General features: G+C 49.5%; 4 protein-coding genes across 4 annotated transcripts, besides 1 other annotated feature; 2 read left to right on the top strand and 2 right to left on the bottom strand.

Moving 5' to 3' along the window:
* Window positions 1-17,226: part of a sequence feature (contig 1.167 728..41972(-1)) that runs on past the window's edge.
* ANIA_08972 (sugar porter family MFS transporter) lies at window positions 5,246-8,281 on the bottom strand (the record flags this gene model as incomplete). Its single annotated transcript, XM_677149.1, has 7 exons — window positions 5,246-5,531; window positions 5,598-5,902; window positions 5,951-6,100; window positions 6,149-6,510; window positions 6,577-7,043; window positions 7,405-7,496; window positions 7,712-8,281. The coding sequence occupies 7 exons, from the start codon at window positions 8,279-8,281 to the stop codon at window positions 5,246-5,248; spliced, it is 2,232 nt and encodes a 743-aa protein (XP_682241.1).
* Window positions 9,738-11,735, top strand: ANIA_08973 (uncharacterized protein; the record flags this gene model as incomplete). The annotated part of the gene is made up of 2 exons (XM_677150.1): window positions 9,738-9,973; window positions 10,022-11,735. The coding sequence occupies 2 exons, from the start codon at window positions 9,738-9,740 to the stop codon at window positions 11,733-11,735; spliced, it is 1,950 nt and encodes a 649-aa protein (XP_682242.1).
* Window positions 12,336-13,629, top strand: ANIA_08974 (uncharacterized protein; the record flags this gene model as incomplete). Its single annotated transcript, XM_677151.2, has 4 exons — window positions 12,336-12,400; window positions 12,485-12,696; window positions 13,114-13,240; window positions 13,293-13,629. 4 exons carry the CDS (start codon window positions 12,336-12,338, stop codon window positions 13,561-13,563), a joined length of 675 nt encoding a protein of 224 aa, XP_682243.1. The 3' UTR covers window positions 13,564-13,629.
* Window positions 15,032-15,983, bottom strand: ANIA_08975 (type 1 glutamine amidotransferase). Its single transcript, XM_677152.2, has one exon. The coding sequence runs from the start codon at window positions 15,974-15,976 to the stop codon at window positions 15,122-15,124; it is 855 nt and encodes a 284-aa protein (XP_682244.1). The 5' UTR covers window positions 15,977-15,983; the 3' UTR covers window positions 15,032-15,121.

Raw genomic sequence — 17,226 nt, 5'->3', positions numbered from 1 at the left:
CGTCCGGACTCTACACCGTGAAGCGGTAGGGGGGAGCCTCGTTACATGGCATCGATTCTGACGGCACGAAGAATGAGGAGCTAGTCAAGGGACTGAGGGAAGGCGGACAATATAGGCCTCCAGACTTCACTAAGCATTTGGAAATACGAAAATCGTGGTTCGACAGGTGGCAATCACAAGCTCACAATGCATAGGGGGTTTCTAGGAAACAAACTCTATCTTGAAGTTTCTGTTGTGATAATCGGCTATCTTGCCATTTATGGTGAAAATATGCGGGGGGACTGCCGCATGGAGGAAGGCTCCCCACAGACTAGCAAACCCAGCTCTTCGGTAGTTCCTCGGTTTTCGACTGCAGGGCCCAGTTTGCTGGCCAATGACCACGGGTGAAATGAGCTTTGGAGTCATGATCCCATGGTTTACACCAACTTGCTGACTCGTGTCTGGAAACTAGAAGAGCCTCTGATGGCTATCCATGAATCATGTTCTTTTTATCGTACCGACCATTTAGCCGCCACAGAAATCGATATTATGGTGCAGACGAGACGGCTTCGCCAATTGTACCAGTCCTGATTACTTTCTAAGATTTCAATTGTGAAGCACTTGGGCCGTTGCCGAGCCTGCTGCTCCACTAGACCCTGGATGCACATCGCTATCCACTGTCCACATTCAAAATTTGGGCAAATTCCTCACTGGCTCCGTTCGTCCACCGCTCGGCCATAGTCACAGTGCCTACATTACTCCTTTATAGCCATGTGCGCACCGAGAACCACCTCGAGAGCAGTCATATATGCTTCTTTTCTGTGCAGTGATTGATATATATTGCTTCACACCTTTGCTCAGTTAAGCCACGGCGTAGCTTATAATCCTCTGACTATCCTTTTCTGTGGTGAAGAGTAGAGTCGACAACTGTCCAAGATGCTGTGCATCAGAGATCATCCTTATAGGCTTCATTTCAGTCGTGTCACTATTATCTTCAAACAAGTCATGTCCGATTTTCTGCATGACTTCATTCAAGTTGAATGTCCTTCAGAAAGCTATTACAGTCGGCTTGTTGACGCATCCTGTCGCTAGCAATGATACGCAGAGAACTACGCCAAGTAGTTCTTGCTCCCTCGAAACTTGTCCATAGTAACCCAAGTTTCTAGACCAGCAGCCACTTTTCTCAAATTTTTCGGCTTCTCATCCCATTTATACAGCCTCTGTCTCACGCGGTAGGTATCTTATTCTCGAACAACCCACGAGGGATTTCTTATTTCTCCTTCGTAATATGGGAACTTAGAAGAGTGTTTTCAGTCAGTGACCGTGCTGCGAGAAATGTAAAGTGAACTAGGTTTCCTGAGATGGGAAATAAGCAGCCAAGTCCTCTTCAGTTCACGCATGTTTGCTACAAGGAGAATGGCAACCAGCCGCTAGCATAGCGCCCCTGTGAGCAAGACTAGACTTCAGGAAAGTTGCTATCCAACGCAGTTCAAGATTGCAGCAGTACACCCAGTCTCCTTCGTGGCCTTCTGCCTCCCAAGCTTCTGCCTCTCAAGGCCCCGAGCGGTCTTAGCTGCGTGCGATGGCCACCAAATCCTGGCTCGAGCTTCTGCTTTAGCCAGGCTGTCTGAAGCTCCAGGAATTGGTATTCGTTTTCAGATTAGTTTGACTCCTGCGGTCACGCGTTATCGTTCCTGTCGGTCAGGTCAGAAGTTTGCGTTTTGAGATTGCCAAATATAACCGTTCCCTGATAGGGTTGCAGCCAGATGTACTCGGAAATGAACTAATATACGAGAGCTTGTTTGCATGGTCAAGAATTTGGCCTCCGGTATTGCGCCTGAAGAATCAGCTTACGAATAGCGGCGATGGCCATATTTGGTTGCTAACATCCAGGTGACAAAACCAAGCATTTCAACATGACCTGTTCGGGCCTGCGTCAAGGACCGTTCCGTGATCTCGTACGGGCCCTTTCTGCCGTACGTCTAAAGAGTCTTCGATATTGACTAGGTCATCCCTTCAGCAAAAGAGATTGGCAAGAATTGATTTCTTATATACGTTTCATAAAAAGAGAATAATCTCTTATTTCAAATTGACTTAGAGAGCCGGTTTCCGTACGGAGATGATTATGTCCCCGGAGCTCATCAGCTCAAGGACCGGGATAAATGGTCTGATTAACTGTCTTGAAAGAATATCGAGGACTGATCGCCGCTGAAGCGCCTCGGCGACGCCTGGTGATGAAAGCAGTCTGGTGCTGGGCGGCGGGAAAAGCTGGACGACGTTCTTCGCATCCATTGAGAATATGGAAACGGGAACCTGAACGTCTAGTATGGGAAAATACACCTGTTGCTCACCTGAAATGCGTATTATCTCAGTTTTGCTGCGATGTCGGTAGTTGACGTCCACTTCTTTAGAGAACGTAGCAAGTTTCAAGTTTATCCCAAGAGAATAGTCACCCATCTGGTCAATCGTTCCATTTCGAGATTCTGCTGATCTCTATGAGCTCAGCATCGTCTACAGAGGGAACCTAGTGGGGCTCAGGTTCCCTGCATTCCCCTTGCATTATGTTACTTTCTTCGACAGTGGTGTCCTGAGCTTTGTAGCAATGGCGATGGGATCAAACTGTGGTATCGTGCTCATACTTGCCTGAAGTTCCACAGCTGTTTTTAGCGGTGCCGGGTCAGAGATTACTTTCGGTCATTAAGCTGTTGTCTAATGAAATATCTCGATGGCGCGTCCTGCATCCTGCGGCCAGCATGGGCAGCATATCCCTGCCATTATTGCTTTTTGTGAGGATCGCAGAACGTGGAAAGGCAGATCTCGTCCTGTACACACCGGAGAGGAGGCAGACTACTACGCCATCATGCGGGACTGCATTCCCCGCATATAACGTTACGAATTGCTTTCTGGTTTAGCTGAAGAACGTCGTGAGTCCCCTCTAGCATTATCAGGCAGCCAGTTCTGCTGGCACGACGCAACTCCCCACTGTGTTCCCGCCGTGACAATCGCTTTCTCGTCATTTTTGTATTATTAGAGGACCTGTTCATCCAAGGTCCCATCATCCCGCACTGTATCTCATGAAATAGACTAGTATTGCAGAATTCAGACTCTAAAATCCGGTTGCTGGACATCTAGGCGTCTTGGTGTTGCAATGGGCAGGTTGGTCGAACTCATGCTTGCGTCCTCCACCATAGCCTTTGATATGACAGCCCTGCGATAGGCAGGTTCGCTTCTTGGGCTGAGAGAATTGTCGAAGAATCAATAGCCAGTGGAGAACAACTGCCAGAATGACGCTTGGTTCAGTCCTTAACGCCTCTTGTCACGAAGGCACATGTTGAAGCCACAGACAGTTCTCACTCGTTCTTAGGATACGTCTATGTAACGCAGTATAGTTTTTGACTGAGGGAGTCCTCCGCGCCAGATATGAGGAGCAGCTATTGAGCAGTATACTTTCATTGCTGGTTCTGACACTTCAAACCTCTAGAAATGAGAATGTGATACACGCCAATTGTGTCTATGCAAAGTATACAGTGTCCGCAGCAACGCCTGGATCGCTACGTATCGTTGCTTGCCGCATGCTATATAACTATGAGAAATGGAGCGAAAAAAACTACAGCCGATTCAATTAAGACCCCACATCTGCTTGTAAAGTGAGTCCATACAAGAAAACTGATTACGTACAAAGTACAGCCCTCGCAGCTCTCGCGAGCCATTCACCCTTCGCGATTGCCCAAAGACAGACCCAAAGACAGACCGAACAAACATGTCAAGCCCCAAGCAGTTATTGAGATGTCCTGACCGGTTGATCACACTCCTAATTCTTAGCGAGCCCAGAGAGTCAGAAGCCCTTCCCCCGAGCCCGCCAAGCCGCCCCAAATCGCCCGCCCTTCTTGGCGACCAGGATGTCTCAGCGGGTTCGCTGTAAAAGGAAACCCGAGCCAGCCACAGACATGGGTGTGATCCTGCCGTGGCTCGGGGTAACCTTAGTAGTAACCAATCAGACTGATATGAGAGTTTCTGTAGGCGTATGCTCTTAAGGATGGTGTGCATGGGCGGCCATTCTGTTTCCTCATTAGAGGCTTATTACGGAGGATCGAGTCCTCAACAGTCAAAAAGAGAACCGGGTTGGTCACATGTAATCCCTTGTCTTACGCGGTTAATTTCCCGAGAGAGTCTCAAGAGTCGTCCATGAACGTAACGTTTGGGATTGATGGAGGAGGAATGGGCTCGGTACCAGAGTGACGGGTTGAGATCGTGGGATGTCATTGCCTAGGAACGAGTGCATGGTGCCATGGGGCCCCCGAACAGAACCCCGGACTTTTCCGCAGCCCAATCTGTCTGGCTCCTGATTCGCGCCGGTATCTGCCGCATCGAAGGCAGAATATTGTGCGACTGAAACTGTTCGATTCCCTTTCCATTGGCGGCGCCGTCACAGGCCAGTTGTAGACATGCAGCTCTTAAATACAGCAAGGCCAGGCCATGAAAGCCACATCGGCCCCCAAAGTGCTTACCTGCGCCGCCGATCTGCGGAATAAATTATGTAAATGAATTTGTTAGATGAAGAGGCCGGCTAGTAATAAATAAAAAGATGTCAAAAATAAACATCCGTGCGCCGTGCGCCGCACATAATGCCGAGGGATCAAAGCTCAGAGCTCGGGGCACACTGGGCCGAGATTGTAATCTATTCTCGGCAGGGCATCTGAAAGTGACGTCAGGTTAGATCTTGTGCGGTCTGAAAGCCAGTTCTGCGCCTGGGCTTGTGATTGTAACATTGTGTATTCTGAAGATGGCGATGGCTATGTACTTGAGCCACATTTACACTGTGGATGAGATGTGATTGACAAGAGAGCCGCTAGGATCAACAGGACCACGTCCTCGTGGCTTGGAGATTTAATGCGTGTCACCGGCTGTCAGGCGCAGGGAAGCTGTGATGCTGCGGGACTTGTTCTCTTAAACGGGGGATGATATGCAGTAAACATACTGAGATGCCATTGCTAGTGAATATGAGAGAGGATACTTGGTTGAGTGCAGGTGCAGAGATCAACTGAAAGCTCATACGAGCTAGGCATCTAATCATTGGAATAAACCCCTCTAGAGCTTTGCTGCAGTTATCAACAGCATAATACATTATAGGACCATCCATCTAATCCACCAAAGCGTAAACAAATCGATATCGTGTAGGCTGAACAAAACCTCACACGACGGGTATAAATCCTACCATCGTCAATCACCCCCGGTTATCTCGGCACTCCCCATTGCTCGGAATGATTTACTCCAGTCTCGTCTCCGTCCCCTTCGCCTCCTGACTCTCATTGGTGCTGTCCTCACTCTCGAACTTGCCCTCCACATGACGCACACTTTCTCGCCTGATCGCCTCCTCGAGGTACTCAGGCTTAAGCTGACCGTGTTTATCATAGCGGTACGGCTCCTTGATAGAATGCTGCACAGCGCTCCAGATTCCGTCCGACTTTTTGAAGATTGCGTCCATCTCTTCGAGCGAACGGTAACGGGTTTCGGGGAAGCAGAAGTAGACGACGGGGAACATAAAAGCATTACTGAAGATGATATTAGCACGTGCCCTGGTACAAGAGCCAGCTGAACTGAAGAAAAGGGAAGCTCACATGACCGCAAAGATTGTGTACGTGTTATGTTTGATGTTCTCAAAGGCAACAGGGGTGATCATGACCACCATGAAGTTGAAGATCCAGTTCGCCGAAGTCGACAGCGCATTGGTAGGCGCACGGATACGGAGCGGGACGATCTCGGCGGGATACAGCCAGGTCATGCCGAGCCAACCGATGGCGAAGAAGGTGTTGAAAACAAAGAGGAAGACTGCCTGGGCCACACCGGCCTTGGTGTCGTCGTAGGTTTCGCGGCGGTAGTGTGTACCCGCGAGAATGGCCATGGAGATAGACATTCCAGCAGCCTGGCTTTGTCAGATTCTAGCAAAGAAGTGAATAGGGAGGGAACGTACGCCAAAGAGCATCAACGGGCGACGGCCGACTTTCTCGATAATGAAAATGGGAATGAACGCGGCGAGGAGGTACTCGGTGCCGTTGGCGGCGGCCATGAGCTTCGCGGTGTTACCGCCACCGAGACCAATGTCCGTGTAGATATTGGGAGCCTAGACATATCAGCAATGAACGCGTTTCAAGGCAGAACATGTGCTCACATAGTAAGTGATGAGGTTGATGCCGGAAATCTGCTGGAACATCTGATTGACGTAGGCGAGCGCGACACGGTGGAATTCACGGTACTCGCTCATCTTGAACAGGCTGCGGAATGATCCCTTGTTCATTTCCATCACAGTTTCCTTGATTGACAGCAGTTCGTTCTGGATGTAAGGGTCGTCGCGCGGCTTCTCGTTCAGGAGTTCAAGAATCTCAACCGCTTCGTCGTCCCGACCTTTCATAACCAGCCAACGAGGGGACTCGGGGAGGTTCATAATTGATATGAAGATAGTAACGGCGAAAATAATCTGAAAGGCGATTGGGAAGCGCCATGAGACCTCGTGGTCGGGAAGGAAGGCGAAACCTGCAAGGGAGCGTCAGTGATTACTGCGCGCCAGTACAAAACAGACCAGGAAGGAAATCGACGTACCATAGTTGATCCAGTAGCTGAGACAAATTCCGCCGGTGATCAACATACCCTCGATCATCACCAGTTTACCACGATCGTGCGCTTTCGCAGACTCTGACTGCCAGGTTGGAACCGTACTGGTGTTCATGCCGTTACCGATTCCAGTCACGATTCGTCCAACGATCCAATGAGGGAGGCTGTAAGCAGTGCATTGCAGGATAGCGCCAGTAGTCATAGTCACGCAGCCGCAGAAAATGGTCCTGCGACGGCCGATTGCGTTACCGATGAACACGGTCAAGATAGCTCCGAGAAAGCAGCCGAGGTTGTATGCGGCGACAGCGATGCCCTGGTTGGTGCTACGCTGCGACCTGCAGGAGCTGAGGTTTTCGTCTTCCGGGCACATGTCTGCAGTGATTTCCGGGAAGTACTTGTAGAAGGATGGCAGCTCGAGGAGACCGCCTGTGACGCCTTGGTCATAACCGAAAAGCCTGTCGCCATTAGCCAGAGTCACATAGGAAGGCATACAAAGACCGACAGGAAATCAAGACTGCCCAGCGAGCTGATGGCCAGGTTGAGGGACCTGCCCCTAAAGCCGAAGTACTTCTTTCCGAACATGGCGACGCTTGACGTTCAAACGACGGTCAACATTGAGAAAGAGCTTGAGGAAGACTTCACAGAAATTTGGCGACCAGGCGCATATATAGCTCAAGATTAAAGCTCCCGGAAGGACAGAAAAGGCAATCCGAGGCAGAGCACAACCTGGGGGAGGCCAAGAGACCGGGGGAGGCCTAGCGGGGATGGGGGCCACGTTCCCTTGGCGGCCTCTCTGCCACTGGAGTTGAGACCTACTCTGAGTAATAATCGTTAACAAAAACGCTTGAGGCCGAGAGGTCAAGAACTGCCCTTGGCGGCCCACCAGAGGAGCGAGCTAACAGATATCGCTGTTGCATTTATCCAGACGAGCCGGGGCATGAGTTCCTTTTGGGAGGCTTGTTACGCCTTCTGCCTTGGTTGGTTACACGGCTTGGTCGGGCGCAGGAGCAAAAGTATTTGTCCCTCCATATCAAGTAAGACATCCTGTCAATGGATCCTTCGCGAATGACGGATGGTGTGCCGTGCTGACCTCTTGAGTTGGCTATAGCCGCAGGATACTAACGTTACCAGAAGCTGGGGCAGGCGCCAACCCCCGCGGGACCCAGTCATGTCCCCGGCCTACGTCAAAAAGACTTTCCTTCAAGCCAGTGAGAACGGTGGCTGCGGGCCAAGTACGCCGTGGCTGAGATCTGGCCAATACGGATTGGGCCATGTTCGGGAAAGGACTAGGGGATTCCTTATGCCACACACCGGCCACCATCCTGCCGTCTTCGCGGCTCAGGTACATGCCGCAGCTATCATCGAGCTTCCCAAGTTGGCCAACCGCTGAGACGGTCGTTTTCAAAATTTGACTGTGGCTGCATGATCGTCCAGGGCTGAGACAAAGGAAAGTGCTCGAGACTGAGCACAGCGTCGCCGCCTGGATCTGTGAGTCAACGCCAAGCCCTAAGGTCGGCGCCAAGGGCTCGGGGCGATTGGAGTAGGTCCCCCCATCGTGCATCTTACTCAAACCCGTCCGAGCATCGGAATGAGCCGGAAATTCTCCAAACTGGATCGGGGCCGGGCTAGTAGAAGGTGCCGGCTTGATAGTGACGCTCGGCAAATGGCACGGTTGAGGCTCTGGGCTTTGCATTGTGAGGTTGACACCGATCACGGACGGCCGCACTACGGTGCTGAAGACCACGATGCAGCCGAGACGGTCGTTGAGCTGAACTGTCGCCCTTCCTGGTAGAGGTCGATACCAATCCCACGTCAATTCGAGCCAGATGGAGGGCTAACCTTGTGTTCCTGCCGCGATAAAGTTGAATCAAAAATACAATTAAGTGAAAAAAGATTGAAAAATGAGAAAAAAGAAATAAAAATAAATTAGGTCTAAAAGTAAAAACATTGGAAAAGTCAAAGAGCATTTAAAGCCGTGATAAATAACTGCCATGGCTAGGATCAAATAGGAAGACGGATGGAATTCCCCCAAGCAAGCGAGTTCCCGCAGTCGTAGATCAATAGCCCTAGTGATTGGGCAAAGCCCACATGTATACACTATCAACCTTAGACTCTCAGGACCTTGAGGCAAGCATGAACGCAAACAATGTGACTCTGAGTATCCGGTGGATGGCGAAGGTTGCCCAGATCTCAGACGTACCTAGCGGCCAACAAGGTACAGTAACCAGCAACACCGACAAAAGACCGCTGGCTGGTTGAGATGTACCATTAATGATTAGTCTTTCGCAGCAGGATGTGGATTCTTGACCTGCCCCTAATGTAGCGGGTGTTATAGAGATTAGATGGGTCACGGCTGTTACACATAACAGTATTGATAATCATGTTCGCTTGTCTGAGCGTCTACGGAGTGTACTCCCTTTATACATGCTGCATTGCATCTACGTACCAAATGAGCGCAGTCAAATGAAACGAGATCAGCTAAGAATGTCCTTTTTTTTTTTTTTTTTTTGACTAGCGGATGCGTGGACCTCAGCGCCTGCCACTGTAGCTTAGCGTCTATTCCTTTTTGTACCATTTAATATGCGTTATGCTATTGTGTCATCCTGAAGTACCATGATTCTCTGACGGGATAAACTTCAAAGCCACGTTCCTCTAATGACTTCTTCAATTCTTAAACTGAGTGTATATGGGGAAATAGTGCTTGCATCAGCTCTACTGGGTCCTTACTATATTCGCAGATAATGCAAGGGAATGGCAGACCTTTGCAGTCCATTGATACGTAGATTCTACATTCGCTTCAGAAGGACGCTAATACATCGCCTCGTCCGCAAGCAGCGTAACCGTCGCGAATAACATCATCCCAAGACTGCTGAGTCCTGATACATTATAGCTCTAAGTGAATAAAGTCAATGATGGATGTACTGGTTGCGCATCACCGGTATGCAGGCGAGCTATCCCTGCAAATTCTGCGCCCTAGCTTACTCGGTGTGTGAGACGAAGTCCTCGGGCCATGGCGGATCGAGGTCTCAATAAGCCGTCTTAGTCGAATAGAATTGATGCGCAGGACAAGTGAGTAGGAGTCTGACGGTTGCCAGTTAGTGACCCTGCCCTGCCACAATAGCAGAATTCGAGAAAATTGGTGCCTGAGGATGGCAAAACAAGCTAAGCTTCACCGATCCGATCAGCGTCCTGAATCATACACCAGCTTGAACTCTTCATCAGCCACCGTCAAGCCGCAATTATATGTCTTCAGCTCCGTTATTGTCAGAGCCTGGAATGCCACTCACAAAACATCGATCGGCATGACGATCAAAGCCCCCGCGAGCGCGAGAAGCCCCGTCGGGTACGGGCCGCTGAAGTCCAGGCGGGGGTGCAAAACCTGCAAGTGCGTCTTACATCAAAAACCAAGAAGGTGAAAAACTGACTGTATCAGAGCCCGACGAGTCAAATGCGGAGAAGAGAAACCGTTTTGCCTCCGCTGCACCAGCACAGGCCGGCACTGTGAGTACGCGGGCACAACATACGGGACATTCTCGTCTGCATCGTCCGCAACCACTAGCGCCATCGAGACCACGTTGGCACGATCTCCATCACCAACTTCAACGAGAGCATGGCGAGAGCGCCGCGCATTTGCATACTACTCCCAACATGCCGCACCGATCCTTGGCGGCCTGGACGTCGAATTCTGGAGTACTATTGTCCCCCGTATATGCCATAGCGAGCCAGCCGTCTGGGACGCCATTATCTCTATTAGCTCGTTATTCGAGAGCTATAAGCCCTCCAACCCTGTTCACAAGTACCGAGATGCGTTAGGGTGGTACTCGCGTTCTGTCTCTGCTGTTCGGCAGCAGATCGAGCGCGGCGGTGCAGACGTCTTCGTGGGCTTGATTAGTTGTGTCTTGTTTATCTGCATCGAGGCACTGCAGGGTGGCACGCAGGAGGCACTCAGGCTATATTCCCAGGGAACGCACCTAGCTCTGGCGCTTCGCGAACAAATAGCCAGCGGTGTCGTTCCAGCAACCAAGGGTTCATTGTTGGAGGAGACGATCGTTCCGATCTTTGCGCGTCTTAGCGTACTAGCCAATTCCGAGTCCAAGGCAGCAGTCAATGTTTTGTTGCGAGGTACAGACCGGCTCTTGATGCCAGGTTTCATCTTTCCCTCGCTCAAGGCCGCCCGCGAGGCAATATTTGTTCTCATGGCTGAGACACAGTTATTCCAGGAAGCGTGCGAAAAGCACCACGATACCACAAATGAGTACAATGTCCCCGACCATATGATCTCGCAGCAGATGGCAATATTGTCGAGATTGCGGACTTGGCATGGAGCATTTACTGCCCTAACCACTTCTCTACGTCATCGAGAAACGCCGTTATCACCCCAGCAAACCAAAACAATCGCCCTCCTTTACACCCACCACGAAATGCTCTACATTATAACATCCACTTGCGTCTCCCGCTTCAAGACTACAACAGATACCTGTCTGCCAAATTTTCAAACAATAGTCGAGCAGTCGCGCATCGCACTCGACGCATCAAACCGCCCAGACGGGACTCAGCCACCCTTCACATTCGACATTGGAGTCGGGTTTCCGCTCTGGTTTGCTGTTCTGAGATGTGCAGAGCCCTTGACGAGACGCGAAGCAATAACACTGCTAAAGCGGGCGCCGCAAGTGCAGGGCTTTTATGCGAGGACTTTTGGCGTTAATTTTGCGCAGGCAGTTGTGGATGTTGAGGAGGCGTTTGCTAAGTCTATGGCTGTGTCTATCGAAATGGATATAGGCATGGCCGCGGTTGCCGCTACCACCGCCCCGAAAACACTCTCTCAGAGTCCTTCAGTGATTTGCCTCGGCAGCCCATGTAACAGCGGTAGGGTCTCAATAAACAGCACTAGCAGATCAGTATCGAGCTCTTCAAGTCCACCTCCGACCCCAGCCAACCTGAAAATACCCGAAGAAGCACGGATAAAACCATACGGGATCTTTCTTCCGCGAAACGGGATTCCTCCTGGGACAAATGAGGAAGACGTCGCAAAGTGGAATTTGAGTCCTAATCAGCCGTTCCTGCAGTACTCCCGGAATCTAATTGACCCCGTAACTGGTGTTTGGAGGGTTGTTCATGAGGTTATTCCGATTACAATTGATACTTGATATAAATATCAAAGCAGCTGCCTTGCTGTTAGAAACCATGACACCATCCAATACCTTATCATCTCGACGAGGGGGCTTGGAATATGAAGGGTTAAATCGGCCAAAGACCTCGCAGTTGACAATAGCTGTTGAGCGAAGCGGATTTTCTTTATAGTAAAATACCCTACTTCTCGCCGCTTAGCTGGTGAGTTATTATTACTATTTTATTACTATTATCATCTGACTCTGTTGCCGTACACTCTCTAAGATTTGCTATAGAGTGGGGCTTGCATAATGTAACTTGCAAGTAACAAATACTCCGCTGTTGGAACCTACGGTATATACTTACAGTATATATGGCAAGTAGTTGCTTTTGTTATCTCCTAGGGTCAGGAACATATTCAAGAAAACAGATAAGCTGCTTCATATAAGTGCAGATAGACCCAGTAAAGTCACCCGCTAGCCGCCAAACTACACTACTAAACTATGCAAACCAGTCTCGACGGTCTTCCCGGTTACGTATTTTTTGCGTCAGTCAATCTAATAATAAATGAACTCAGTCGTCTGCCTTCAGAGCAGATACCGTAAAGCAACAGCTATCGAATCATACTTACAAAAGAAATGTCAAACCGAAATCCAGTTACTAGTACAGAATCTCCCGGTTCCCTGAGTGCCGATAAACGTTTGTATGTGATCGCTTAGCAATAAAACCACCCAACCACAAGTACTGGCTCAGACTGACTGACGAATCCATATTTCCATTGTTTCAGCTTCGACGAGGCCAACGCGGCTTTCCAGAATGATGGAGGCTGGTACAATACATTTGTCCCGGATACTGCCATGATAACGCGGGCAGAACAGGGCTCAAGATATCAAGGGCCTAATCTGGAGGAGGACGAGGGCGACTTGGCGGCCGAGGCAGATGCTGCAATGGACGCAAACCCTGCATTTGGTTCATACTTGGATGAGCAGGTCGAAGGAGGTACAACTGGGAACCAGACCATTAATCCGAATATGCCGGAGCTTGGACGGGATGACAATCGAGGATAGCCTTTGACTTCTTCTTTCATATGATATAATTATAGACATCTTGTACTATATGACTATCTCCCCTTCTTGATGCGACACACCTAGGTTCGCCGGATGATGGCCTTACAGGATGAACCCAAGATATCCGAATGCGCGGGATTAGTACAAGTAGGTAGTGTACTCCGCCGTTATTGACAATAAGAAGCTAAACAATACTGGATATATTCTAGAACTATATTCTTCCTGCCCGTATTACTGTCCAAGTATTATGTGGAATGGGTCTCTTAGAAACCATGCTTTTTTGCATTCCGCTGACGTCAACACCTACTGTTGCCACTCAGGAATGCTTAATAGAGCCCCACGCACCCAGTATCTGACCGGGCCCCAAGTACGGCTCACCTAGAGATCCTAGATAATCGATCAAGACCTGACTCCAAAACACTTGCCATGTCCACCAACAACCCGCCAGAGGAGGCGAAAGAAGGCTCATACGGCTTGTATGCACTACTTCCAGCTTGCGTACTCCTTTGACTAACCGCAACTATTTAGCCCCGCTTGGGACACATTCGAGTCTCAGAAAGACGGGTACGCGCTTGACAGAAGAGCACACCTGGATGAGGTTGAGCGTGGTCCAGCGGTTCGCCATAAGAACGTGGGTGAGCGCGATTACAACAGAGCCTCCGCTGAAGGGCAGCCAGACACACAATTCAACAAATCTGCGCGGTTTAGCCCTCCATCGCTCAAGAACGGCGAGGGCCTTGAAGAGACCTGGACGGATGCAGACTTGGAGGAATTTAGAAGAGCAGCTGGGAAGCGATAGTCAGTTTTTCACGGTTATGTTGTATGCAAGTTGAGCTCATGTTCAATATTAACGATACCAATTGGTTCATGTTCATTTTATTCCAACCGGTAGTAGTAAAACAGAGGAAGCGCACAGGGGCAAACAAATTAAAAGACATAGATTCAGCCACACTGACGACACGGGGTGGTTCTAAGCCCGGATGTATAGATATGGTTATCTGGCTGGATATTATTCGCAATTAAATCCTTCTCCGTGAGTGGTTCGACTTTTCGGCTACTAAAGATTACAGAGAGCTTAGTTGTAATTTGGCTATCATAGATCTGCCAACCATATATACTGAAGAGAATTGAGTATATGCTGTTGGACGCTGGCCCGGCACATCTACGAAGTATCGTACATTCAGTGCGACTAACGCCACCACCAATCACTAACTATACCCTATCCTTGTATAAGAAAAGCCAACCCCTTGACTGCTGGATATCAATGGTTTATACGCTATCATCGCAGGTTCCAAAGTCCTCTAGATGCTGGTCCAAGGAGGAAAGTTTCCTGAATCCTCCCTTGCCCAAGTGGTGTTTGCTGCCGACTCTGCCGTGACATGCTCGGGTAATCTTTGAGCAGGGAGCAACAGGCCATGTAATAACAACGAATCGAAATGTCAAAAGTTTATGGTGGAGTGTTAAAGGCTCCTTGCACGTCTTTAGGATGCTCCTGCCATGGACCTGTCCAGGCTCGCGGGGTCAGAGCCTAGGATTGTGGAGTGAGGTAATCCGTGAGCAAGGGGGCTGTCATGGAATCTTCAGCTTTCTGGGCTATGGCTACATGTCGCTTCTTCCAGCTTCCTGAACAATGTGGTGAACAATTCTTTGCGCAAATGCGTTCGATGGTTTCCCTCCCCCCATCGGGCAGGTACTTGTGAGCACTGCTGTTTCTGCAGAAAAGGGCATACGCTTGTCTTGTAGCAAGATCAATTGCCACGCGAAAGTAAAACAGGTTATGGCGATTGATAAGGATATAATCATTTATTAGGAGGGGTTTCAGCTGGATGAGTAGGAATATGCTCATTCTCCGCAGTCCACTTTCATGTATGCCTTTGAAAAAAGACATATACAGCTATCCTGACATAGATGCTTGTCATGACAGGCACGGAAAAGGTTAAGATATGGGTTCCGGCTTGAGATTCAGATTTCTAGGATTGGGCGCATTGATGAATTTGGTAAGGTCTGAAGGGGGCGGGATTCTATCATGTATAATACTGTTTCATGCTATAGGGAATACAACAGTAAGTGTTCGCCGTATGATGTCTGGAAATGAGTGGTAATTGTGGTTATTTGTTCGTATTGGTTAAGAGAAATCTTGCTTGAATGCTAGTAAAAAGCGAAGCTTTTGCATAGGTTAGGTTTATAATAGTACTGCGGGATTTATCCTTGCTCTTCAACTGATGATGCACTGTTGGTGGCGCTGGTAAACTATCAGGAATGAGTTGTATTATTGTGATATGATTTGATATATTGTTGTAAAAGAGTATCAAAAATTTTGCCTGCCCTTTCTCTAGCACTTTCACATACACATCCCTTCACTGTCCCTCCTCATCATCCATGAATAACCTGAGTATAGCCTTTGCAACCTCAACCCCATCATGCTCCAGATCAGCCGTCTCAGCAGCCCGATCCGCGTGTTCGAGATCAGAGATTGCGCCCTTCTCCACCCGAATCTGGATCTGCCGCTTGACCATATCCTCGTCAAATGCGAGATGCGCCTGTGTGGTGAATAGGCGGTTTGGGATATAGAGCCCCTGAACAGGCGTATGGTCAGTGTGGCCCCAGACTGCAATCTCTGTATCCTGCGGCAACATGTCTGGTCCTGCGGACGCCGCGGTTGGCGCAATCTTTACTTGATCCTGGTGCATCTGGTGCAAGTAGACATGGTTATCGTCCCCACGCGTGCGGAAGAGACGCTGCCCAACAGGCGTGAGCGCGATGCGACAGTGCCCGAGCTCCCAGTCCTGAGACGGCGCCGGCCCAATCGAACCTCCCAACAAACGGGCAAGGAGCTGGTGACCAAAGCAGACGCCCAGAAAGCGAAAATCTGCTCGTTTGATCCAGAGGGTTTTGAGAAGTTCCAGCAGCTGCAGGATCCACTCGTCATCACCGTGAGCGTCGTACAGGCTTCCAGTGATGAGCAGCCCGTCGAAGCTGTCAAACTCTTCCAGACTTGGAATCCGGCCGCCTTGCTCAGATACAACGAAGACCTGATCTGTCTCGACTCCTACCGGTGGCTTGTGGGCGCGCCCGGCGGTAGCAAAATGCTCGTGAACGATCTTGCCGAAGGTGCCGCGCTCGGAGTGTGTGTCTGGATGAGGCTTGTCGGTCTCGAGGACCATGAGGCGGATAACGGGTGCCGAAGGCGTGGGGTTGTACGTCTGGTCCATTCTGTGCCTTCTATTTTTTGTTTGATCTGTACAGTGGTAGAAATCGACGACCAGCCGTTTTAAATATAAGATGCAAATGTCCCGGGGATGGCGGCCTTGACGTACGCCCAGAGTTGAGGGTCCATATTTAGTGGAGACGGTTCGACACCTGAGAACCCTGGAATGGCCAGGGCCCGTCACCAATCTCACTAGCTTGTTTTCAGCCCTATTGTGATGCGGGCGAGCTTTCCAGGCAGACATATTTTTGTTGGGTTTATTGCAGTATTGTACTGCCAAGGGCCGTTATTCAACGGAAGGGCTGAAGCGTCAAGATCTGCTGCTCCCGGCTAACAGCTACAGAAAATACTTTAGGTAAGTTTCTTTTTTATGATCTACTACTCCTGATTAAGCGCTGTTAGGAACTACCGAGCAGTCAGTTAGCCTGCCCAGGCGTCAGTAGGCTTGGGGCTTTAAAAGTCAAGTATTATGAGACACGACAAACCAAGTGACAGAGGTCTATTCCTGCTGCTGTAAGGGTATTCTATCACTCCGCAATAAACAAGTGTATCCTCTTTTGAGTTAGGTCTCACCTGTCAATACCTCTCCCTTGAGTCGAGTGATGGCACATCTAGAGGCAAGTGAAATCGTCTCTCCGTAATTGGGCGCAGATGATTCTTTCGAGTGGCTGGGCTTTTACCGCTCTTTGTTTTATTTTAGGGGGCGCAATGAGGCATATCGCCTACGAATTGTATCTGCTGCGTTGGGCTGGGTATGACCTATTTTGCGACTGACCCGATGCTGCCAATGAGTTTCTCAGTATGAGCTATCGGGATTGAATGGCGATCAAGGCTGGGGATCACATAACGCTCTTCAGCTATCTTGACCATTAAGCGGGAATTTTACTATAAGTCTCAAAAGTCAAGTGGCACGACAACAATTCTCTCTAGTAAAGAATTATCTGTTGTGGAGTAAAGCTCAAACCTAAGATAAATATTTCGTGTTACATCCTTTTTTGTGTATATCTGGATATTTGGATGAGGAAGAGGATATATTGCGCCTACTGCGGGACTGCGCTAGCCCTGTTTTCGAGAATCTAGACCGGGGGGGTGGGGGGGGGGGGTCGAATCATATGTCAGCAAGTCCGATAAAGATGCAGAGCATTCGTTAAGAAAGGGGTCGCTGGGGAAGAGGCACCTGATTATTAGCTCTATGACCTGGAACCCCATATTCCGCGCGCCATGTATAGGCTTGTATGGGAAGATTGCAGAATC

The sequence above is a fragment of the Aspergillus nidulans genome, chromosome VII, assembly GCF_000011425.1.
Source record: "Aspergillus nidulans FGSC A4 chromosome VII".
Classification (NCBI taxonomy): domain Eukaryota; kingdom Fungi; phylum Ascomycota; class Eurotiomycetes; order Eurotiales; family Aspergillaceae; genus Aspergillus; species Aspergillus nidulans.
Note: the sequence above shows the minus strand (reverse complement) of the source record. Positions and strands in the feature narration are given on the sequence as shown.

Coding starts and splice junctions, on each gene's coding strand:
- ANIA_08975 (XM_677152.2), bottom strand. CDS start 15,976: ATGGACCAGACGTACAACCCCACGCCTTCGGCACCCGTTATCCGCCTC.